The sequence below is a fragment of the Lepidochelys kempii genome, chromosome 24, assembly GCF_965140285.1.
Source record: "Lepidochelys kempii isolate rLepKem1 chromosome 24, rLepKem1.hap1, whole genome shotgun sequence".
Lineage (NCBI taxonomy): Eukaryota > Metazoa > Chordata > Testudines > Cheloniidae > Lepidochelys > Lepidochelys kempii.
The window spans coordinates 3,942,604-3,967,605 of NC_136403.1; the positions used below are offsets into that span (position 1 = coordinate 3,942,604).

General features: G+C 56.4%; 1 protein-coding gene across 2 annotated transcripts in view; it reads right to left on the reverse strand.

Moving 5' to 3' along the window:
* INSRR (insulin receptor related receptor) overlaps window positions 1-25,002 on the reverse strand; it is a 39,748-nt gene that overhangs the window by 9,740 nt on the left and 5,006 nt on the right. For both annotated transcript variants that reach the window (XM_073322749.2, XM_073322748.2), the window contains exons 2-15: window positions 18,972-19,523; window positions 13,312-13,624; window positions 12,362-12,504; window positions 11,534-11,678; window positions 9,711-9,925; window positions 8,466-8,592; window positions 7,467-7,705; window positions 6,727-6,894; window positions 6,205-6,400; window positions 5,162-5,203; window positions 4,603-4,898; window positions 3,794-3,930; window positions 2,555-2,720; window positions 1,673-1,781 (exon numbers count right to left, since the gene is read on the reverse strand). In XM_073322749.2, coding sequence (XP_073178850.2) covers window positions 1,673-1,781; window positions 2,555-2,720; window positions 3,794-3,930; window positions 4,603-4,898; window positions 5,162-5,203; window positions 6,205-6,400; window positions 6,727-6,894; window positions 7,467-7,705; window positions 8,466-8,592; window positions 9,711-9,925; window positions 11,534-11,678; window positions 12,362-12,504; window positions 13,312-13,624; window positions 18,972-19,523 — 2,848 coding nt within the window. The remainder of the gene's footprint in view (window positions 1-1,672; window positions 1,782-2,554; window positions 2,721-3,793; window positions 3,931-4,602; window positions 4,899-5,161; window positions 5,204-6,204; window positions 6,401-6,726; window positions 6,895-7,466; window positions 7,706-8,465; window positions 8,593-9,710; window positions 9,926-11,533; window positions 11,679-12,361; window positions 12,505-13,311; window positions 13,625-18,971; window positions 19,524-25,002) is intronic.

Consider the following 25,002-nt stretch of genomic DNA (forward strand, 5'->3'; position numbering starts at 1 on the left):
GTGCAAGTGACTGCACAAGGGGGATCTGGTCCTTCCAGGCACCAGAAGGCCCTGTTCAGGATGCAAGGAACCCCAGCAGGGGCCGGGCCTGTGTTCCAACAGGACTGAATTTCGGAGCAGTTTGTAAAATGCTCCTGCAAGTTCAGAAGGGGAAGCTGCAGCTACCAGGGAAAATGCAAACACTGAAAATTCAAACCCAGTCAAAATGCAGCCGGAAGATCCCAATTCTCATTGACACCAAGGCCCCTGCATGCCCCATTTTGGTAGCACACAGGGCTCTGGAAGCAGAATTCAGTGATACTTGACACCCCTTTTACACTGCAGGGGCCTTTGTGTAGATAAGAATCAAGACCAAAGACAGGAAGGGATCTGGCCCCTTTGGGCTACATAGAGACCCAGGGCCATCAAAATATACAACCAGATCTCAGCTCTCCCATTCATAGGCAGAGATGCCTCTGATTTGCAGCACAAACATGGAGCAGCCTGGTCTATTCAAGCCAGGCTGCTGTCCACTCCCACCAGCCATGGCAGGGGCCATGCCAGCCGTGTCTGGATGGCTGAGGGTTCCTCTGAATCTGCGGGGTGGTTAGTTTCTGAAACCTGATGCAATCTAGGGCTCAGCAGCTGGTGTTTTCCTGTTCTGACTTGGGCAAGCAAATAAACTCAAGGGAGACGGCGCCCTATCTGGGCTGGGATCTGAGAGTTGCTGTCACGTACTCCCGGGCCCTGGGTGTATGAAAGATTTGGAGGGGGAGAATCAGTGCTGGTCACCTCTGCAGAGGGCAGATGGGGAAAGGGGGGGAAATGAAAGCCCAAGATTGCAAACGGGGTCCTCTAATTCTGGTTTCTCTGTCTGCTGCCATCCCCCCCAATTCCCGTCACCCCCCACCAAAAAACCCCATGTCTTTTATGCAAAACTGACCCCATCCGTAAAGAGCCATTGTTATTTAGTGAATATACATAACACACCAGGCTGAGTTACTAGATACATGGCTGGTCTGGTTGGGTTCTGGCAGCTTCTGAAGCACAGAACAAAGCCTGTTTCCAGGCACATTACCCTAGTCCTAGACACGACCGTAAGGTTTTCAAACACTGGGGCCCTGGAATCTCAGTGCCTCCAGTCCTGCACTTGGGCAGGGGGATGAAGGTGTGTGTGTGGGGGGGGGTCCCGTTTGCTCTCCCCGTATTCCAGGGAATGGAACATCTCGCCCTGGACAGCTCAAGAAATCTCACTGCAGGCCACTGTGCAAAATGCCGGCAAGTATTCGCCACACGCTGGAAACAGAGGCTCAGGTCTTGCTGGGCGTCCCCTGTCTGGAGGCCCAGCCTGGCAGGAGATGGGAATAGAGGTGGCTTTGTGCCCCCTGAATCCTGAGCCGGTCCAAGGGACTCAGGGTCTGCCCTAAATACAAAGGAGCATCCCACAGCTGGGGCGCAGCCCCTTCCCACCATGTCCCCCCTGCACCCAGGGGGTGGGATGACACTGGGTGGGGGAATCTCTCCCGGCTGGGTCCCGGCTCCTTTGCACTGCTCCTCCCTGGGACTTAGATCTGGGGAAGTGGCAACAGCCAATGGGATTCCATAGCCAGGTCCCGGAGATGACTGGCTCCAAGCCCAGAGCCAGTGGGTCCCACACTCCCAGCCTTCCCCCGCACCAAGCAGCTTTACCTACCTTCTCTTATAGTAGAAGAAGACTAAGACAACCAGGCAGCTGATCACCACCATGAGGACGATGGGCATGACGGTCAGCAGCACGTAGAAGCCGCCGGACTCCTCCTCGGCTGCATGGGGGAGAAGGGGAGGAATAAACAGGCCCGTCACTGAGACTCTAGCAACAAAGCTACCCCTCTCCTGCTGGGACGTGGGCACAGAGAGCATGGCCCGGTGGGCCCTCTCCTACGCCAGTGGCCATGACTGGTGTGGCAAAAGTAAATCAGGAAGTGTTATTTACTCCTTCTCCTCACACAAGAACTAGGGGTCACCCAATGAAATGAATAGGCAGCAGGTTTAAAAACAAACAAAAGGAAGTATTTCTTCACCCAACGCACAGTCAACCTGTGGAACTCCTTGCCAGAGGATGTTGTGAAGGCCAAGACTAGAACAGGGTTCAAAAAAGAACTAGGTAAGTTCATGGAGGATAGGTCCATCGGTGGCTATTAGCCAGGATGGGCAGGGATAGTGTCCCTAGCCTCTGTTTGCCAGAAGCTGGGAATGGACGACAGGGGATGGATCCCTTGAGGATTACTTGTTCTGTTCATGCCCTCTGGGGCACCTGGCACTGGCCGCTGTCGGAAGATGGACCTTTGGTCTGTCCCAGTCTGGCCGTTCTTACATTCTTAATCCACCTCTGACAGGAAGGAACTGTGGTCTCCTGCACAGGCAGGGTTTCCGTACGGACTGTGGCTCTCCCAAGCCAGCAGACCTACCCCTGCCCCTCGGGCAGCAGAGTCTAGGGAGAGGAGTAACCAGCAATCCCCCCCCCCCCGCATCCCCCTCCCGCCCCAGCCAGCCCCCTGCTGGGGAGAGCTGGAACTGCAATACCCCAGATACGTACCCGGGCCAAGGATGTAAAATTTGATGAGTCCAGTCCACGACCCATTCCCGGCCAGCGAGGTGGCCCGGACCTTGGCAGAGTAATTCCCCGGCTGCAGGAGGGCGAGGTGGACACCCCCGTATTTGGCGTAGCGGTGGCGAGAGACACAAACCACGGTGGGGACCTCCTGGGACGGGGAGAGAGAGAGACACGGATGTTCCTGCGGACTCGGGGCCATTTGCCAGGACATCTGTGCTGAATAGCCCTGGGTTTATATTTAGGTATATTACAGTAGCACCTAGAGCAGGGCCCAGACGTGCAGCTCAGACACACCGCGCAAGCCAGGGCCTGCCTCTGAGAGCTCAAAGGCTGAAAAGAAACCGTTGGGAGGAGAGGGAGAAAGTTCAGGGAGGGCGAGGGACTTGCACAAGGGTAGAAAGGAAAGAACCCAGGTGTCCTGAGCCCCATGCAGAGTTTAAGTGTTTGATGAGTGCCTTGTATTAAAAAGGCAAATGTTTCTGTATTCCTGTGGGTCTGTCTGTAACTCCACCGGAAGGGAGAGGCGTGGGGGTGAGCTGGTTATCGTGCGCCTAGGATCTTTAAATGTTTGCTTTGTAACGCTTTCCCCCTTACAGGTAAACGTGCTTGTTCAGAAAGGGCCGGGTGGCAGCCGACGGGCGGCGAGGACGCCGGGCACCGTGCATGAGGAGAGACATGGAGCAGGCTGTCTCCGGCCGTCTGTCTCTTGCAGGGAATATCGCAGGATAGACAGGGGATTCCACAGCCCGGAAATGCCCCGTTCAGTCTCCAGCCAAGAGAGGCCACAGCTGGGAGCCTGAAGTGGGAGCCCTCGCTGGAGCACCGAGGGGGCATGCAAGTGCAGTTGCCCTGAATGGAACCCAGGTGTCCTGAGCCCCCACTGAGGGCCTAGTCCACTACCCCACACTGCCCTTCTCTGCTCAGCTCTGGAGACACCCAGCACACTCCAGCGACAGAGCTGCTAGCCAGAGGATGGGCTGGAACCGAGCCGTGGCTGGGCTGTGCCCAGGCACCGGCTGCCAGCTCAGCCAGCCCCAGGGCTCAAACCGGGCACCCCCAGAGCTGCCTGCACACGTCGCTGTGGCTGGGGCTACAGCAGGCTGTGGCGGGGACAGGAACATGCATGGATGCTGGTGTGGGCGGAGGCTCCTATCCCAGGGCAGGGCAGGCAGGTGCCGTGGGCCAAGCAGGCTTGGGGGACAGGGGGACTGGTCTCGTCACCTCGTTTTCCCGGCTGTACTTGATCTCGTATTTGAGGATGAGCCCGTTGGGGTTCTTGGGTTCCTGCCAGCGCAGCAAGACGCTGTTCTTGCTGGCCGGCTCCCAGGTGACGTTGCCGGGGATGTTATCCGCTTCCGCTAGGGGGCAAAGCAGGAGAGGCCGAGAGGTTCGCTCAGTGTAGGGAGCAGTGTGGGGTGGGGGGGATCTGAGCGCTGCAGCGTGTGCGGGTCCCCAGTGCAGCTCAGCCCTGGCCCCCCACCTCGCCACCAAACCCACCAGAACGAGGAAGAGAAAAGCAGAGATCTCCCAGTTCACCCCGGCAGGGGCCCGCGGCAGGTGGGGAACGGAGGGGCTGGGCCAGGCTGAAATGCACTAACCCAGCAAACACACTGCTCCACGCCTTGCCCTCTGACCCACAGCTCCCCCCGCTACCCCAGCTCTGGGACCCCCATAGAATCACAGAAATTCTGGGCTGGAAGGGGCCTTGAGAAGGGCACCAGATCCTGTGGCAGAACCAAGTAAACCTCGACCCACAACTCTGTCAGTGCCCCTCAATCCCGACCCGCAGCCCCCCAGCCACCCCAGCCCTGGGCCACACTTGAGATCAGGCTGGTGGATCCGAACTGCGATCCCCAGGGGTTCTGGGTTGAGACCAGGAAACTCATTGAACTTGTGGTATCCTGGAAGCCTGGATCTCAACCAAGTGTCCAAAGAGGGGAGTGGGCCGTGCCTTGCTCTGCCTCAGCCCCCGCCAGCACAAGATGGAGCGTTCCTGTGTCCCGCCCCCCTTCCTCGGGGCCAGTACGTACTCTCAGGCATAGTCCGGGCAAAGACAAAGGTGGCCGCGCTGCAGCCCACGGTGTGGGCGGCATGGTTGCAGGCGTGGATGTCGATGCGGTACTCGGTGAAGTGGCGCAGCTGGGAGATGACTGTCCGGTCCCGCACCACTTTGTCCTCAAAGATCCGGAAATCCGTTTGGGCTTTGGGGGCGGCGCCTGGGCGGTGCAGCGGGGGCGGGTTCCCTGGGGGCTCCAGAGAGAAGGCGTTGGAGAGGGGGTGGCCAGAGCTGGTCAGGGCCAAGATGCCTCTGCGCCTCTTCCGAGTCCTGCGGGAGATAAGTGGGGAGTGATGTCTAGTGGTTAGAGCAGGGAGGCAGGACTATCCATGGCTCTGGGGTAAAGTAGGGACTAGTGAGTTAGAGCAGAGGGGTCTGGGAATCAGGACTCCTGGGCTCCATTCCCTGCTCTAGAAGGGGAGAGGGGTCGAGTGGTTAAAGCAGGGAGCTCGGAGTCAGGACTCCTGGGTTCTCTTCACAGCTGTTCTTAACCCTATCCTGTGTGTGTCCATGATGTACTGAGCCTCACTTACCTCTGAGGGGTTTTTTTGACAGATGTCACCTTCCAAGGGGGTCTGCAAAGACACAAATGAAAGGGGACTAGTTAGTGGACAGTGCTGAACCCGAGTCAGGGAGGGCAGGGACCCCAGAGGCAAAGGAGTGACTCTCTCTGGCTGGCCAAAACCCTAGACCTAAAAATCAGAGTGGAGTAAAATTACTCTTAACAAACAGGTCAAATTTACCTCATGTGGAATTTCGTGCAAACCCCACCCTGGGGCCAGGGTCAGCACAGAGATCAGCAAAGCCCTTTGCAAACATCAGCTAAGCAAACCTCATCCCCAGGAACCCCTGTCCTGTCCATCATCATCCACATTTTACACATGGGAAACTGAGGCACAGAAAGGCAAAAAAGACTGGCCCCAGGTCACAATGCAAGTTTGTACCAGGGCTACAGCAAGGATAGAACCTAGGAGTCCTGGCTCCCAGCACCTCTACTCCAGCCGCTGGATGGCACTCCCTCCCAGAGCTCGGGAGAGAACCCAGGAGTCCTGAATGCTGGAACCACCAGACGCCACTCCTCCCACAGAGACAGGAGTAGATCCCAGAAGTCCCCTTCTCTAATCACCAGCCTACACTTCCCTTCCCGTCCCTGTCTTTCCCGGCAAGATTGGGAAGGGATCCCCCATGCCCTAACTAAGCCACCCGCCCCCAGACCATGTGGATGATGATGGAGCTGCTGCTATGGGTCAGCAGTCCCCCTTGTTCCTGAAACCTGGCTAAGCCTTACCCTGCAGCATGTGGAGACAAGATGGAGTGGAGAGGCTGGGCCAGGAATCCCCCACCTCTGGCTGAATCATCCCCCTGGCAGGTGGCTATGAATCCCTTCTCCTCCCGGCTAGGCCCTGCCCTCTGGCATCCCCTCCTGCAAATAAGCCCCGCCCCTGGAACCTCCTCCCCCACTAAGCCCCGCCCCTGGAACCTCATCCCTGCCACTAAGCCCCGCCCCTGGAACCTCACCCCCACTAAGCCCCGCCCCTGGAACCTCCTCCCCCCCACTAAGCCCTGCCCCTGGCACCTGGGGATTATGATGGAATTGTGTAGGAAGTTCTCAAACTTCTTCTGGAAGGAGACAGCCTCGCCCTCCATCGGCAGCTGCCCGCTGTCCCGATGGCAGGGGCAGCACCGCTCCTCCGTGTCCTGCTCCAGCTCGGGGCCCTCGCTGTCGTCCACGTTGAAGCGGGTGTCCGCACTGCTGGTGGGCAGTTTGAGGCCTGGGGGGCAGAGAGAGAGAGAGAGAGAGAGTGGGGCCAGGAGCAAGGGGTGAGACACAGCCCCTCCTGCATCGCCCCTGACGCCCTCCCCGCGGGGTGACGGGGTGTCGGCTCCAGCCCAGGGAGCCCGAAGGGAAACAGCAGCCGAGGCCCCAGGGGGCGCGTCCCGCATCCCAGCCTTTCGGCCCCCTCGCCACGGGGCGCTAACCGAGGCTCCAGCTCCCCGAGACAGCGCTCCCCGTCCCTGATCTACCTCCAGGGCACCTCCCGCCGCTGCTCTCGCCTGTGGCTCGGCCGTAGCCCCTCTCCCCGGCCTCAGGCCTTACCTTTGTGGCAATAGTCATTGACGTAGAGCTCCAGGTCCTCGGCCAGCTGCTGCCACAGCACCAGGTAGTAGGTGATGTTCCCATTGCGCTGGCTGGGCGGCTTCCAGCGCACAATGAGGTGGGAGGAGGAGTTAGACATGGAGAGGACGTCCCGGGGCACTGTGGGGGCTGGACACCGGCATTGCAGAGACAGCTACGTTAAGCCCCAGAGATCCAGGGCTGGATCCACACACACACCCCCTGGATCCAGGGTGTGTGTGGCGTGGGAGGGATGTGGAGCCCCCCTGCTCCCTCTCCCGGCTCCACCCCCCCACCCACACCCCCCCCCCACTTTGCACCCTTGTCTGTTATGGAGCCGCCTGCACTGACCTCCCCGCAACCACCGTGGCACCCCAGGGGCTGGATCCTGCTGGGCAGGGTCCATCTCAGCACCCCCACTCCTGGCAGAGGAGCCTGCTCAGGCCCTGGCAGGGAAAAAAGCCCCCTTCAAGGTGGGGGAGGCCCATGTTTGTAAAGTGCTCTAGTAGCTATTCAGGCTATGGGGCTATTTACGGGGGATTCAAATCTAGGATCATCAGCACCAAAGCCCAGACCTCCCCCAGTTAAGTGAAAGGAGCAGCTCTGTTAGCTGGTAGCAGTATTAGGCTGTTACCCTCACTATGCACCAGCCCCTAGAAGGGCTGTGCATGTTTTCTAAGCAGCAGCCCACTCCAATGCCCCCCCCATGGCCACCCTCCTACCTGCTGGCATGGTGCGGACGTACACCACCTCGCTCTGCGCCCCGTAGTTGCGCCCCTCCTCGGCCGTGGTCAGGGTGATGGCGCGGACAAAGATGGCATACTGTGTCCAGGGCTTGAGGTTCAGCAGGGCCACCCCCGGATCCTGGTCGTTGTTCAGCGGCAGCTCCACGTCGACCACGTTCCAGCTGTTGGCCCCGCAGGCATCCTGCCCCACGTACTCGGTCACGTTCTGAAAGGGCCTGGCCCGGAAGATACGCCACCCCCAGGGGTCAGTGCACAGGCCACCTCAGTGAACCCAGCCCCTCTCCCCTCCCACACGCCCGCTGAGTTTCCCAATGATTAGGGACATTCCTGAAGCACCAAGGAGCTCAGGGTGCGGTTACACACCAGATGGGTGGAGTGGAGCCCTGCCTCCTTATGCCACTGGCTATTGTGGCCCCTTGCAGGAATTATTTCCCCTGCCTCTGAAATGCATGCAACCACCTCTGGGGTGGAGCACGGCAGCTGTTTTACAGCCTCACAGCAATGCTACACAGCAGTCTGGAACCACACACAAAGAAGCAGGGCGGGAGATGGACTGGATTGACCCAAACTGGAACTCTGTCCCCCTGTCAGCTGAGCTAGCCCAAAGCAGAGCCATGTTTCCCAGCCCCAAACATGCAAAGCAAGGCTCCGATTTGTGCAGCCAGAGGGTCAGCAGCATAGCCCTAAGTGAGCTGCCCCTGACCCTGTCCACCCCCTCCCAACCTCCCTCAAATCCCAAGGGATATCACGGAAGAGCCAAGTCTGCCAATGCATCAGCCGCTGGCCCGGGTGCTTGGCAGGACCAGAACCGTCAACGCTGCAGCACTTGAGCTAAAGGAGTCACGTCACCCACCAGCGGCAGTAGTAGGTTGTTACCCGCTTGGCTTCCAGCCACATGAGGGGGCGGTGTGGCACATGCTAAGGGGGCACAGCACGGCCAGGAGCTGGGCGGCCGGAGGAAGGGGGGACACTTACGATTCCCTGTAGTAGACGATGAAGCTGAGCAGATCGCGGTACTCGGGGGGCCGGTAGCGCTCCCACTTCAGGAAGATGCGGTCGGACTCGGTGAGGTTGGAAACGAAGCGCAGAGTCTGGGTCTTGCCTGTGATGGAAGCAGAGAGCATGGGGGGGGGCTGCGTGGAATAGGGCCTCAGAAAAGCTTGCGGGGGCTGCGGGTCGCTCAGGGGGACTGCAGGGAACAGGGCCTAAGGGGAGCTCGCGGTGGGGGGTGGGTTGGGGAACAGGCCTGTAGGGAACTGGTGGGGGGGGCTGCAGGGAATGGGGCCTGAGGGGAGAGCTCCGGAAGGGGGGCTGTGCTGCGTGGCGTCTGGGGAGAGGCTATGAGGTGTGAGGCCCAGGTCCCAACAGTTCTGTGCTGCCCGCTTATAGGGGTAATCGCAGCCCCCGCTAGGGTCCGCCCCAAAGCCCAGAGCAGCAGCGGGAAAGGCTCCCACGGACTGCGGCGGCCCTGGCTGGGAGACACTGGAAAGGCTTTGGGGCGAGCTACCCTTTGGGGGGCCAGGTAGTGTCTTGTAAATGAAGACGGGGCTCGAGGACGCAGGTTATGATTTTGTTTGCCATGTAACCCTGTGTTCCCAGCAGTGCAACTTGCTACCCCTTGACGCACGGTCCTTTGTTAAATCAACTTCTTCTTGTTTGTCCTCGAAACACAGCGTAGCGCTGGGCATTAAGCGGGGCTGTGGTCTGAGGCATAACGGGGAAGTTGGTGTGTACGGTGCCTTGGGAGCAGAGGGTCTGGGAGCGTCCAGTGGATCAGGGGCAGGGCTGGGCACTTCTGGGGAATGCTCGGGGGACTCAGGGGTGGGGGTCCCCAGAGGGGTGGGGGCCTGCAGAGGCCTCTCTGCTGAGACTGCCAAGGAGAGAGGAGCTGGGGGGACACTGAGACTCACCCAACTCGTGTCACCCATGGGTGTGCTGGTCTGGATCTAAGACAGGCACCCACCCAATCGCCCCCCGAAGCCCCCGATTAGGGTTTACTGAAAGGGAGGGGGTGGCTCTTCTCTGAGCCCATCCCTTAATGTCTCTCTGCAACAGCCAGGGGCTGGAGGTACCTTGCTGCCCGGTGGCTCCAGGCCCCCCAGATGGCAGCACGGGGCTCTCAGCAGCCACCCCAGCAGACGCTGTTGGACTTCCCCGCTCCCTCCCTGCTCCCAGGGCTGCAGGGGTGTTACGAGCCCCAGCCGGGCCCCCGTGACTCACAGGAGGCTCTGTCCCCGTTGGTGCGGGGATTGATCTCGGCCTTGTTCTGCCGGCCCTTGGTGCCCGTCACCTCCTCCATGCGGTAGATCTCGGACAGGCAGAGCTTGGGGTTGAACGCGAAGTACACCTTCCCCACGGGGATGGAGAGCGCGTGGTGGCTCCAGTCCCAGAGCTGCTGCAGGTTCTGGTTGTCCAGGACGTAGAGGGTGTAATTCCTGAGGGCGAAGGGAGAGGGCTGGAACCATGGGGCTGGGATTGACTCCTCAAACAAGGGGGTTCAAACACACACCCACAAGCGTGCACACACACCCAAACACACACTCAGCTCGCTCACACCCACAAGCGTGCACACACGCCCAAACACACACTCAGCTCGCTCACACCCACAAGCGTGCACACATGCCCAGACGCACACACAGCTCTCTCACACCCACGAGACAGATGCACACACCCACACACAAGTGTGCACACACACCCAAACACACACTCAGCTCGCTCACACCCACACGACAGATTCACACAGGCACACACACCCCCAGAGGTGCACTCACAGCGCACAGAATTGAACGGACATACAGACAGACGACGCACACTCCCACCCACCCGCCCAGAGCTCTCTGACAAGCTTCAGCACCCGCACTCACAGCACCCCTAAACCAGACACACACGCTCGCACAAACGTGCGTCCGTGCACACACACACGTTGAGGTCTCCTAGCACAGAAGCACGTGAACACATGACACAAAGCCACACACACACCCCCCTGCCAAGGTCTCTCACACATACACGGGTGCACGCACCCAGACAGATCTCTCTCTTTCTCACCCCTCCATGCTAGACCTGAATGCAAGCCACGTTTTCCAAGCAAGGGATCTCCTAGTGCCCTGGGCAAGGCTCTGTAGCTGCTTCCCTAACACTACATGTCCTGCCCTCTGCTATGCAAGAGGAAGGGGCCTCTACCCCATAGCTGGAGACGCAGGGGGACTGGCACCAGTGGTGGGATGGAGGCCACCAGACGTGGGAGACTTTGGAAGCCCAGCTGGACCAGGAATCCACCATGCACGTTGAGCCCGATGGACGAAAAGCTCTGTAGAAGTGCTAAGGGTTATTTATTAGTAGCCAAACAGGCCAAAGCAAAGTGGAGAAACCGATTGCAAGGAACATATTGTTGAAATGAAGTCACTCTCAGGGGGAGCAGAGCAGCTGATGCCGTGCACCGCGGCGACACTGCACAGCGATCGCTCACCCAGCGTGGAAATGCGGCCACCTCTGGGGTGGAATGCAGGCAGCTTTCCCCTCCGTCCCCGTGGCAACAGCAGCCCATGGCTGGAAGGGCAGCTGCAAGGGAGGTATCCAAAGAGCCCAGGCGGTATGACATGAAGGCAGCCTCTGGGGGATCTGCAGCCCGGGATGCCTACAGATCTATTTCCCCAGTACCTTTTGCTTCGCCGAGGTTGCTCTGCAGGGGCCTGTCCCAGTAGCCACAAGCAAAGTCACATTGAGCATCTGGTAAAAGCTTGATGTCTGGCTGGGCTTTGCAAGCGAGAACATCTCGGCATCCTTAACTATTGATTATTTCTTTTCATGAGGCAATGTGATAGGACAAAGGCTGGGTGTCAGAACTGCTGGGTCTTTTCCTAGCTCTGCCACTGACTTGCTGTGCAATTGTAGGCAAGTCGCCTCTACCCTCTTTGTGCCTCAGTTTCCCCTGTCTGCAAAATGAGGGGCATGATCCTGACCCTGACTATGTGAGTGGCTGAAGGGGTTGAGATAGGACCAGTGGCTACACCCTGGCTGGAGGCATCATCACCCAGGCCTCTCACCCATCCACCATGGAGTCCCCCCGGATGAGCTTGAGGTTCTTGAAGAAGGACAAGGAGACGAGGGCAAAGGAGTGCTTGATCTTCAGGAAGCCCGTGATGGTCTCAATGAGGCCCAGACTGCTCTGCAGCTCCGAGGCCAGGTTATCTGGAAGGAGACAGGGAGAAAGAGCTCCTAAGGCACGGGCGGCGGCCAATGGAGATTCCCCACCTCAAAGGCCAGATGGAGAGGCTGGAGGGATAGGGGGCTGAATGGGACACACACACAGATCTGGGTGTCTATCACAGACATCTATGTCCCCCGGTGTGCTTCAGCCACCCCGATGCCAGCCCTGCACTCGGACCGTGGCGGGCAATTCACAAACGAGCCCCATTACCAGGTCTGGTCCGTTGGTCGGACTGCAAAGGAGGGAGCACGGGCCGGTGCGCCGAGCATCCTGAGTTCTGTTCCCAGTTCCACCGCTTGCCCCTTGGCCCCCCTGCAGAGGCTGCCAGCGTGGTCAGAGGGGCATTTCCTGGTGGGATGGATGTGCTGGGAAGTGGCATGGGACCCGGGCATCAGCTGGTGGTCGAAGGCTGGGTCTAAAGGGGACCTGTAGGGGACGGGTCCCCCAGAGCCTGCCCAGTCACCCCCGAGCCACCCGGCTACCCCACAACTGGAGATGCGGTGGGTCGGATACTGAATGGCAGGATCGATTTGGAAACCCGGCTGGTGCTGCTCACGGCCGTGCGCTAACACGTGGGGGAGGGGAAGGAGGTTCGAGGCAGGTGGGGGTGTTTGCGTGGGGGCTGGCACATCTGGCGTGGGGGGATGGGGGGGCAAACACTCACAGCCCCTGCGGATGTTAACGATCAGGTTGCCCTCGATGTAGGTGCAGCCGGCCAGCTCCTGCGCCGCGCGGGTCGAGTCGATGGTCTTGGTGCCCACCTTGCACTCCTTGGGGCACAGCCCCTCACACTTGTGGCAGAAGATGCTGGAGAGGAAAGGAAGGAGCAGGAGGGGGAAAGAGGCAGGGGCAGATTTGTTAGTGCCCCATTGCCCTGAGAACGCCCCCCCATGCAATTCCATGTGGGGAGGGCCACTGCGGGGACAGGTGGGATGCAGGGCGGGTCACTGCAGGGCATATGGGATCACTGTGGGGGCAGGCGGGATGTGGGGGGATCACAGCGGGGGATGAGGGGTCACTGTGGGGGCAGGCGGGATACAGGGGTCCCTGCAGGGCATGGGGGTCATTGTGGGTGTGGGGGCAGGCGGGATGCAAGGGGATCACTGCGTGGGCACGCAGGATGCGGGGGGGGTCACTGGCGAGGATGGGCGGTCACTGTGGGGACAGGCCGGATGTGGGGGATCACTGTGGGGGTAGGGGAAAGCTGCAGGGGCAGGTGGGATGCGGAGGGTCACTGCGGGGGCAAGCAGAATGCAGGAGGGGTCACTGCAGGGTATGGGGGGTCACTGTGGAGCCAGGCGGGATGCAGGGGGATCACTGCGGAGGCAGGTGGGATGCAGGGGGGGTCACTGCGGGCAATGGGGGGTCACTGTGGAGCCAGGTGGGATGCAGGGGGATCACTGCGGAGCCAGGTGGGATGCAGGGGGGTCACTGCGGAGGCAGGTGGGATGCAGGGGGGTCACTGCGGGCGAAGGGGGGTCACTGCGGGCGATGGGGGGTCACTGCGGAGCCAGGTGGGATGCAGGGGGGATTACTGCGGGGGCAGGCAGGATGCAGGGCTGCGGGGGGGGGTCGGGCACAGCTCGGCCTCAGCCCCCAGGGAGAGCCGCTCACCTGCTGTCGTTGCGTGTGTACCCCGAGGGGCACTCGGACAGGCACCCCTCGTGGTGGATGACGAACTCAGAGGCCTCGCGGGGGTTCTCGGACACCTTGCGCAGGCTGGCGCAGTACTCGGCCGTCACGCAGCGCCAGCCTTCGTACCGGTAGGTGCGGGCCGGGCAGGAGGCCAGGCAGTGCCCGTTGAAGTGGAAGTGGCGGCAGGCCACGCAGGCCCTGCTGTCCCACGGCCGGCTGCAGCCTCCCAGGCACTCCGGGTGGCAGCATTCCCCGGCGGTGGTGCACGCGATTCTGCCTCCGCAGGGACACACTGGGGTCACGAGACAGAGAGCGACGCGAGGCTAGTCCATTTCTCCCCCGCCCCCGCGGGCCTCCCCGCCCCACGAGAGCCGGACCAAGGTCTCGGCACCCTGGGTCTGTGCCCAGCCCCTGGAGCCGTGCGATCACATCACCACCTCAGCCTTCACAGACAACAAATTTGTTGCCGTCGTCCTTTTGAGGGCAGCCCAAAAATGGGGCCGGAGTGCAGGTTGTGTAACCAGCGTGAGGATGCTGCCCTGACTATGCGGAGAGCCTGAGACCCTTGCTCGAGTGAAACTGAGACGCTTGCCTGAGTCTGCAGAGAGCCTGAGCCAGTAACTGTGAGAGGGGTGGAGCTGCCCCTTTCCTTTCAATAGAGCACCAGCTCCAAGCCCCTCTGCTCTGACGGGCCCTGCCAAACCCACCGCAGCAAGGGGGTCTGTGTGGGACAGGAGAGGAGGAGTGCAGCAGGCCTGCCCCCGCCCCCCCACATTCTCACCTAGCCGCTTGGGTCAGTAGCGCGGGGCCCTGCTGCAGAAGACAGGCGATTCCCCTGCCACTCCAAAGGGGCAGAACCACAGCGCAGGGCGGGGCCACGATATGTCTCAATCCAGTCCTCACCCCAACCCCGGTTTCCTTCCACAGGGTGCCTCACAGCACCCATTCCATGGGGACGAATTCCTCTCGCTACATGGCTGCCCCTAAGGATGGCTGGCAGTAGTTCCCATTTCCCTCCCTAGGCCAGTCTTCCTGGGCAGACTACATCTCCCATGATGCTCCCTTTTAATGAGGCAAGGCAGTGCATCATGGTAGCAGCATGACTGCAGTGCATCATGGGAGATGAAGTCCACCTGGGGTGCCCAGCCCATAGAGGAGATTGGGGGCACAAGGCACCCAAACTACAACTCCCATGAGGTGCCACTGCAGCAAAATATTTAGATTTTCAGCCAAAATATTTCATTCTTGGCCAAAATATTTCAATTTCCCACTGAAATGTCTGGTTTTGTGTGTTCGGTTTGTCAATTAAAAATTAAAGATTTCCACCAGAAGCAGACAACAACAAAAAACTGTAGTTGAAAGCCCAATTTTTCACTGAAAAAGTCTTGATGCAAAATTTTCAACCTGCCCTAGCCACCAACTTCACAAGCAAATCACAAAGGGAAACTGAGGCAAAGAGCCTATCGGCCGAGGGCCTTTGCCTTTCATGAAAGGCACCGTGTGTGCTCTAAAGTTCCGTTTCCAAGGGAATAACTTCCTCCAGTGGCCAACTTTTCCGTCATCTCATTTGCGTGATTACTCAGTGTCTCGGAAGGGCCAGCGAGTTGGCTGCAATCCAGAGTGGAAAAACACCAGTGGGGTCAAACTGGGACAAAGGGGAAATTTGGATCTAAAAGGAAAAGGGACGTTCGCCTGTCGGAAAAGCCACAGCTGGGCGGTTACGCAAATCGGCTGGTGCTGGATATGGCGGGGGTGGGAGGGCCAGGAAAAGAGAATGAGACAGACGGAGGGAGACTTTGCTGCTATGGACAGGTAGGGATAGGTCACCATTGGAAAGCTGCATACCCTTAGGGGGGTCAAGTGCTGGAGCTGCTGGATGCATGTGGGTTCAAACCCCTCAGGGGCGCAGCGTTCTCGTACCGCTGCCAGGTGGGGCCTGGGTTCTAGTCTCTGTTCTCCCACTAAGTGGGTCCTGGGCAAGTCATTTTGCCCTCTCCCCGCCTCAGTCTCCCGCACTGGAAAACAGGGCTGCTCATGCCTGGCTCAGGCCATTACCCTTGTGCTGCTAAAACAAGGCGTCCCTGGGTTTGGATGAAACGCCCAAGCTTCCCGGCCTGGGCACAAGGAGGGATGGCTACAGGGTGTGGTTGGGCAAAGGTACCACAGTGGGACTCAATTTTTAAAGCAGCAGATATCTGAGTGATGGGGTTGCGGGGTGGGGGGGTTCATGGGGACAGATGGATAAAGAGGTGTCTCTGGGGATGGATGAATGGAGAGGTGTTGGGGGGATGGAGGGATGCATATGAGAAGGAAGGAAGGGTTTGCATGGGGATGGACAGATGGAGGGGTTCATATGAGGACGGATGGAGGGATGCGTATGGGAGTGAAGGAAGGAAGGGATGGATGGATGGGTTTGTGGGGGGGTGGATAGAGGGGTGCATATAGGAAGGACAGAAGGAAGAGAGAGGGGGATGGATGGATGGATGGAGGGGTTCATATGAGGATGGATGGATGGATGGATGAATGGAGGAGTGTAAGGGGGAATGGATGAATGGAGGGGTGGTGTATGGGGATGGATGGAGGGGTGCATATAGGAAGGACAGAAGGAAGAGAGAAGGGATGGATGGCTGGATGGGGCATGTGGGGATGGACGGAGGAAGGGAGGGGTGGGGGAATGGATGAATGGAGGGGTGTGTATGGGGATGGATGGAGGGGTGCACAGGAAAAGGAAGGAAGAGAGAGAGAGGAAATGATGGCTGGGTATGCGGGGGGATGGACGGATGGATAAACGGATCACTCCAAGCTGGTATGGCAATCCCTACACCGAGCTGAGCCCAGCGGTTCGCTGGCGAGGCTTGCGGTGGGAACGGGTCAGCTGGAGATGCAGCCCTGTCCCCGGGATGCAACAGCCGCAGGAGGTTACAGGGCTGATAAGGATCGGATCTGTATTTACAGTGTATATTTCATTACGAGGCCTCCTGTTTACAGCAAACGAGCCCGGGTGGGTCCCGTATTTACCCCACGGCTGGGGAAACACGGCAGCTGGGAGCTGGCCTCTTCTCAACAGGATGATACAAAGCAGATCCTATTACTCCCCATTGTGCGCCCGTTGAGAAGCGCCCCAGCTGCGTGGAGATGCGGCGCTCTGCCTGCTAGCGCACAGCAGCCATCCGACGCCCCTTGCCACAGGGATTTCACGGGAAGTCTCGGGGTCTGTCTACCGGGTTTCAAAGAGGGACACGCTACAGCAGCAACACCAGGGCAGGGGGTCTCAAGTGGGGTTTGGACCAGTGCCGCTATATACACCAGGAGAGCTGCCCTGGTACAGAGACCTCCAGTGTAGGCAGCCCCCAAGAAAAGGATCAGAGCAGACAGCATCCCTGCTCTGTCTGACTCAAGCCAGCTGGTTAAACCGGACCTGCTAGGTCATTACAGGTTGGGATGTTTTTCATAGGCACCTAACTCCCTTAGGTTTCTAATGCCCATTGACTTTCAGCTCCCTTAGGCACAATGGAAAAACTGAATCCTCGTGAACCTCAAACCCCAATCAGAACTTTGACAGGTATTCAACCTCAGAACCTGGATCCGGAATTGAATCTGGATCCACATTTTGCCAGTGATTCACCACGACCCCCCACCCCCACCACCACACACACAAACACACACTTATAATGTGCCAAAACCCAACTCCTGGATTCCAGTTTTGGATTGTTCGAAATCCAGGCCCAAATTCTGTGACGTGAGTCCCTGTCTAGTTTAACACTTCAGTGGGGGAGAGGGGGCAGCTTAGCTATGAGAAAGGGAAAAATCTCACCTCTGGGCCCAGCCCAGGTCATTAGATGCTGACGGTTCATTCAAATGGAAGGGGCCAGAGAGGGGAGAGGTGGGTTAGGAGCAAGGTAGATCGTGGAGTGATTATGGGCAGTTTAGACCACCTGGAAATAGGTGTTTGCGGTATACAGTGCAGCTACGAAATTGCGATGCTTTTTGTTTTCTGTATATTGCCCCTTTAAAATTTCTAAGCAGCAGCTATTCTGTTCTGGAAGTGGCTGCAGCTTGTTACCCGATGAGACACACACACACTGTGCTCTCCCCAGAGAGACTTTACTTTTGTTCTTTCTTGCCATTGGTTTTGCCCCTTGATCTAAAAACAGTCATTTGAAGCTAAAAGTTAATACTTTTCCCTCTCTGTTTCTGCAAACTGTGTCAGAGCAGGGCACTTCTGTGAGCTGCTCTCCAAAGCTAGTCCACTAAACGCTGGCATGCCATCTTCCCTACTTATCTCAGTGACTCTGATTTATTTGTTCCCCCGATCCTGCCACCTGTCAACTCAGGTGGTCAGCAGACGACACATGCTGGAAGGATTATCAATAACAGTGCCAGTGAAATTTAAATAAACAAACTAACCATTTTCTAAAAATAGATGTCCTCTAAAAGGTGTCACACCAACAGAATGCATGAAGATGTGGTCAGTGCAGGATGTGTAAAGAGGCTCATTCATGTAGGAATCACTGGGTGAAGGTCTCTGGCCTATGTTATGCAGAAGTCAAACTAGATGCTCATAGTAGTCTAGCAAGTCCTAGATATTAAGACTAGGGTCCACCTAACCCAGTGTCCTGTCTTTCCCAGTGGCCAGCACCAGATGCTTGAAGGTCCAAGAAACCCCCTAATGGACAACAGAGGGAGAACCCGTTCACATGGGAATTTTTCTTCTTAACCCTCTCAACTAGCATTTGGCTAACATGATGGTTTACATCCCTCGTGCATTTTTATCCTCTCTCGTATAACCATGAAAACATCCATTAACCATGTGCAAATGTCCAGTCCCTATTCTGAATCCTGCTAAGCTCTCAGCCTTGATGACATCTAGTAGCAGGGAGTTCCACAGGCTAATTACACTTTGTGCAGCATTTCCTGGGATCAGTTTTATAGCGGTTGCCTTTTAATTTCATTGAGCACCCCTGGGATGACAGGCACAACCTACGCCTGACTTTGGCACTCAATGGCTATACCGAATTCTTGCAAATAAAATCTTGAGGCTGCACCACACCCTCACCCTCTACACGCAGATTTTGTCCTGATATCGCTGTGTGAGTTAGAGGTGTGATTTTTTTACTGATCAAGTTATACCAGCACAAGCCTTAGAATGAACACAGTTATACCAGGATAAAGGTGGCTAGGGTAGTTTATTTCCCTTCCTCAACAGGAATAGCTATAAGCTGCATGCAAGCACCTTCACACCTGGATAATCCACACGACAGCCAGGTCTACACTTACAATTTACACCGGTCAGGGGTGTGAAAAAACATGCCCACCCCAGAGATGTAGCTCTGTCGAAAAACCCCCTAAATGCAGCTTTGCAGACAAGCGAGCCTTTTGGTCGGCGTAGCTAACACTGTCTGGGGAGGTGATGTTCCTACACCAGCAGAAAAACCCATTCTGTTAGCTAACGCTGAATCTACCCATGGGGCATAGGCTCTGTAGTGCGGACATGGCCCAAGGGGTGTTTGTACCATTTTAACTACACCGGTGTAGTTAAAACAGCACAACTGCTGTGTGTAGACAAGCTCAGTTTCTCTCCTATACTATGAATGAAAGCCTGACAAGCACCTCAGAGCTAGAGCAGGGGGGCCACCTACCTTTCTGGCAGTAGCTGGATGTCCAGCAGCGGTACTCCAGCTGCCCACTGACGCTGGTCTGGACACAGGGCTTCTCCACGTCCAGGATGCCTGGGCACACGTCGGCACACTCCTCCACCTGCTTGTTGCCCACAATGTAGTTGTTCTCCACCGAGTCGAGCAGGAGCAGCCCCCAGTCGATGGTGGAGATGTGGCAGAGCTCCTGGTTGCGCTCAATGCGCACCAAGCCCCGCAGGATATCAGTCAGGCTGTGCAGGCCGATGTCCCTAAGGTGGGGCATCTCGAAGATGACCAGGGCATAGTTGAAGAAGAGGCTGGTGCCCCGGATCACGGACAGGTTGGGGAAGAGGTCACGCAGGCTCTCCAGCCCGTAGACCCGGAAGAGGAGCAGGTACTCGGTGATCATGATGAGGCGGGGGAAACTGAGGCCGCGGAAGTCCTCGGCGGCGGTGGTGAACATGAGGAGGATCTGCAGGTTGCCCTCGATGATGGTGCAGTTCTCCAGCTTCTGCAGCTGGGAGACATCGTTGCGGATGTCCATGCTGCCGCAGACTGGAAGAGAGTAACACAAGGCATGAGCCCTCCTAGCCAGCCCAGGGGTTAGGGCCTTGGCCTAGATTTTGGGGAACCTGCCTTCAATTCCCTGCTCACTTAGACCCAGCTTCTCACCCTTTCATTTCAGGTTGGGTCAACAATAGTTACTACGTCCTTCTGAGCCACTGCGGTGCCACATGGAAGATGTAGTTCTAGATCTCTCATGCTTCCATTCTCCCCAAGGGACACTGCTCCCTGACAGGACTGCATCTCCCATGATGCACCACAGTTTCCAGCTGTGGCTGAATTGCCACAGTGTGTCATGGGAGATGCAGTACAGCTAGGGAGCAGGACCCATAAAGGAACATGAGGGCATGAAGGGCGCAGAACTACAGCACCCATGAAGCACTGCAGTGGCTCTGGTGGCCGTAGCAATTCATGTTGACCCAAAAGAAAACATTTAGACATTTCCAAATGAACACAACTCTCTTTTCTACAAAGTTTTGATATTTTCACTTTTTGTCCTGATTCAGCATGAAAAAAAACCAGTCAAAATCCCAGAATTTCTAACAGGATGGAAATTCTGTTTTACTCTCCGATGCAGCACTCCGATGTGTGCTAGGAAAGCAAAACAGGGACCGTTTTAAAATCGATTTAGTCCAACCCAGCAAATAACTGAATGCAGTCGCAATGAGAATGATGGATAGATAGATGTGTAGACAGATACATACATACAGATGGAGACAGATAAAGTGAGATAGATAGGCATGTCAACAGAAAAGTAGACAGATAGATACACATGGTGGCAGAGGGTATGTCTACACTGCAATGTAAGCCCAGGGTTAGGGGGACTCAAGGCAGCTGGCCCGTATTAGAGAACCCAGGGCTTGAACATCTACATTGATTCTTAATGGGTTGCTAGATTAGATGGGTTGCCTGTTAGTTACTTCCCCATAGTTTCTCAATGGAAGTTTCCAGCTTCTGCTGGGCTTCCACTGATTGCCTCACCTAGCACTCCACACAGTGGGGAAGGGCTGGTACCTCTGGGAGGGAGGGATGGAAAATCACAGCGACCAAAGGCAGGTGCCCTTTGTAACTTTCCTTCAGGCAGACAAACCTGCAAGGAGAGAGGGACTGGGCCACCCTAGCACACACTGGGACACTCCTGCCCAGGGGAACCATGTCCACATGTGATGGCAGCTGGATCAGCCAGAAGGACAGACTCCCGGGGAGAGAGATGACCCCTATGTGTTCCTTCTGCAGGCCGAGGTGCATTGGGAGCTCCAGCCAGGTCAAGATGAGCCCAAACCCCCTGGACAGTGGAAGATTTGTGCACCAGCTCCCTCCTCTTTGTATCGCGGTAGCATGTAGATGATCCAGCCCTATGGGGCTCTGATCCACCAAGACCAGAGCCCCATTGTGCAAGGTGCTGTGCATATGTGTCATACGGGACGTTCCTGTCCTCAGAGAGCTTACAATCTAAAGATACAAGACAGGCAAAGGAAGGGTGATTATCTCTGGGTTACAAATGGGGGAACACCCATTTAAGTGATTTGCCCAAGATCAGCCAAGCAGCCGGTGGCAGAAGGATTGGAACTCAGCTCTCCTGGGCCTTAGGCCAGTGCTCTAACCAAAGACCAACCTTCTTCCCTAGAGTCTGCTGTTGGCACACCTCTATAATCCAGCCCCACATTTCCCGCCACCCAAACCTTGATGGGTGCAGATGGTTGTAAAATATGACTGCACAGCATGGTGGTAACATATAAGACAGTGTGGATCGGTGGTTAGAGCACTCAGCTAGGACACTGGAGACCTGGATTCTATTCCCAATTCTAATGCTGGGTGATTTTAGACAAGTCACCCTCTCTGCCTCAGTTTCCCCACCTGTCAAATGGGGATAATGATACTGACCTTCATTGTAAAACGCTTTGCGATCTACTGATAAAGAACAATATGGCAATATTATCATTATATGCTGAACCAAAGGCCCAGGTCCAAAGCCACCTGAATTTTGGAGATAGGTGGGAGTGGTTTGAAATAAAGATCTGAATTTTGTGGTGGTGGCCTATACCTGTACAATGGGCAGAACCAAAGCTCCATGTTGGATCAGAGTGAAAAAGTGCTTTGGTTTATTTCCCCCACCCTGTCCCTGCCCCCAGGGAAATGTTTGGAATGAAAATGAAATTTTTCCAAATTTTGAAACAAAACTTTTTCTTTTCAGTTTGATTCCAATTAAAATTTTAGTCATATTTGTTTTTTGTCAGGAGACAGCACTGCACGATGGGCTGCGTCGTCCCCATGGCCAACCGGTCCCTTCTGAGTTACTCAGGAGGTCAAACTCCTCGAGCACCCTTCTGGCCGCAGAAACCTAAGCCGCTCCCTGTTCACACCGCAAGTGAAACCTGAGGCTGAGTTATGATCAAGAGAACAGTTTTTAAGGCAGCCTGCTTTCCAGCACAAAATGGTCCTTTCATTCCAGCGTTGGCAAAAAAACAAGTCATCTTGAATGTAAACCAAATGAGCATTTTCCTTTTGTTTCGTTTCAAAATCTCCCCATGGGAATAATCAAAACTTCCATGGGGGGGGGGGACGTTTCCCAGTGGAAAAACTTCAGTTTTGACACCACCCACCGAGAGATTTTTCCATCAGGAGAAAAATGTTGTGGAAACATTTCAGTGGGTTCTACTCCCCTACAAACCACCCTCTCTGCTGGGGCTGCTGTGTACAGTGGGGGGGCTGAGAGCCACTGAACCAAACTGTAAACCCTGCATAGGAGGGAAACCACTTCCAGCCAGGGGGTGCGGCAGCCCCCCTAGTTCCAGCACCCCCGATGACCTGCCTTTCACAGCGCAGCTCCATCTTTAGTTAGCACACTGTTCCAACCACACAGGCTGGAAACTGCCTCATCTGGCTGGTAGCAACCATCCTAGCTCCCTGGCATCTGACTGTCTCATCCCCAAGCACCTCTAATCTCTCTCCCGTGGCTGATATTTACCGAGGGGGTTAGGTAACCTCCTGAGAGGTTATTCTCATTAACCCTCCTCTTCCAAGCCAGCATTGCTAAATAGGTGTGTGTGACACCAGGACACACACAAACACAGCATGTTCTCAACACCCCATGCCCAGAGAACATGCACTTTCTGTCCCACATAGGTATTTCTGATTTGTTGCCCGATGGTTTTATATACACTTTTCCCAAGCAATTAGAGGAAGGATGGTCTTAGGGATAAAGCCCCGAGCAGGACATCACGCAATCCTCAATTTGAGGATTTCAGTTCAGTCAACTCCCAGCTCTACCTCAACTCCCCCTGCACGAACCTGGGCTAGGTTCTTGGTGCCTCAGTTCCCTGTTAGGACAATACTTCTGTTTTGTCTTGCTATGTACAGCCCCTAGCGCAACAGGACTCTGGTCTCGGCTGGAGCCTCAGTGGCCTCTCTTAGTGCTCTGATTTTGGAGCCTGCCCTGTACTTGTGACTTTAAAAAAAAACACATCTATTAAAATCACAAGTTGGGATTAACTTTAAGCGCTGGCCTCCAGCACCACGGATAAACCAGCAGGGCTCTTTTACATAAAACAAGGGTAAAACGGAATACGATTTTTAGGAACAGGTTTTGCTGGTCTGCAAACTGTTCAATGCAAATGATTTATTTAGAGTTTAACCATTCACCTTATAGAGAGTCAGATGTTTGAAGTATGTTAAGGTCAGGTTAACACATTATGACACAGTTATGGATTATGAGAATTATGTACATTAAAAAGATTGAAGAGCAACAAACCCAAACAGACCAGAAATACATTTATTCCCGACTAGCGTCCACCAGGAAGCTAGCCCACCACAGTTATTCCAGACAACTTCCCCGTGTCCTTTACCCTTCTGAGACCTGTCATGGAGGCCCACTCAGTTTACTGTGTCTTTCGACAGAGCCTTCAGCACCGATGCCCTGTCTGCTCAGAGGGGACAATAGATGACTGAGGGCACTAGGTGCCAATAGCAGAGGCCATCAGTTCTTGTGCAATAGCCTGCCCTCCTCCCCCGGCTGAGATGCCTGTAGACACCAGCCTGGCAGTTGCCCGTGGACATCAAGGACTGAGCCCAGCTGCTAGTGAGGACTGGCCCCGGGACCGGAGCTGGGGGTCCCCTAAGCCCTACCCGACTGTAATACTGCCATCTCCCGTAGATGTTCCTTTGCTGAAAGAAGCTGCCTGAAGCCTCTCCTGCTCAGAACAGGCCAACATCCAACTCTGCAGGCCCCTAAGCGTGTCCGGCTGCTGGCCAGGAAATTCGCTGAGGGTCTGATATTAGAGGCCAGTGGGCAGGGAGCTGCATGCCACCCACCCCATGTCTTCCCACCCTGCAGCTTGACATAGAGCCACCCAGGCTCCCAGCACAAGCGCCCTGCTGCCCAGCGCTGGGTCGCCAGCTTGACAGAGCTGCGGGGGCATATGGAGACCACACCTCCCAACATGCAATGCTCCATCAAGAACCAAGCTGCAGGGCAGTAGCAATGGCTGGGGGGCTGTCAGGAGACAGCACTGCACGATGGGCTGCGTCGTCCCCATGGCCAACCGGTCCCTCCTGAGTTACTCAGGAGGTCAAACTCCTCGAGCACCCTTCTGGCCGCAGAAACCTAAGCCGCTCCCCGTTCACACCGCAAGTGAAACCTGATGCTGAGTTATGATCAAGAGAACAGTTTTCAAGGCAGCCTGCTTTCCAGCACAAAATTTACTGTCAACACCAAAAATCAAACACAGTGAACTTGGCTTCAACCCTAAACAGGAAAACTCTTCCAGGGGGAAGTAGCAGCAGCCGAAGCTTCGCCAGGGAGCCGTTCGGGGGAGAGGATGGCTCAGGGAGTTGGGAACTTTGCAACAACTTAAGAAGGGCTTTATTACCCGTGCATGCCCTGAGTCCTATGCTCTGCCAGCTCCTGGAAGGGAGCCGCCTCCTGGCTGATGGTTCTTCGTTTCTCCCCTGCCTTGCGTATCGGGATGTCATTTGCACCTGTGCAAAAACCTTCCAGGCCTGCTCCTCTGCCGGCGGCAACCAGCAGCGCCGCAATGGAGCCTTGGCCATTCACGCCAGCAGGGGCGCTGAGCCCGTGCGCCGGGCGGGTGGCATCGCTGGGCCCAGTTTGCACAGATGGAGGCGCCAACCCGAGGTGCGGAGCAATGGCGCAAAGCTGCCGGAGCTCACGTTTCTTTTCACCTTTGCCCCAGTTTGCAGCACCGGGCTATTTCTGCCTTGCACTTCGGGCGCTCCGCCAGCCGACTTCAGCGGGCATCGCCGGTGGCGCATGTCACGGCCAGTAGTTTTCCCACCTCCCAGCTCTGTTTAGAGCAAACACGCTTTTCAATGGCAGCTCTGTTATTACTGTGGTCATTCATTAACCCCCTTGCCCTCTGCCAGGGCAGGCGAGATGCTCGAGTTCTCACCCCCCCGCTTGCCAGCCAGCATGCCGTGTTTTGACTAAATTTCCTTTATTCTTTTAATTGAC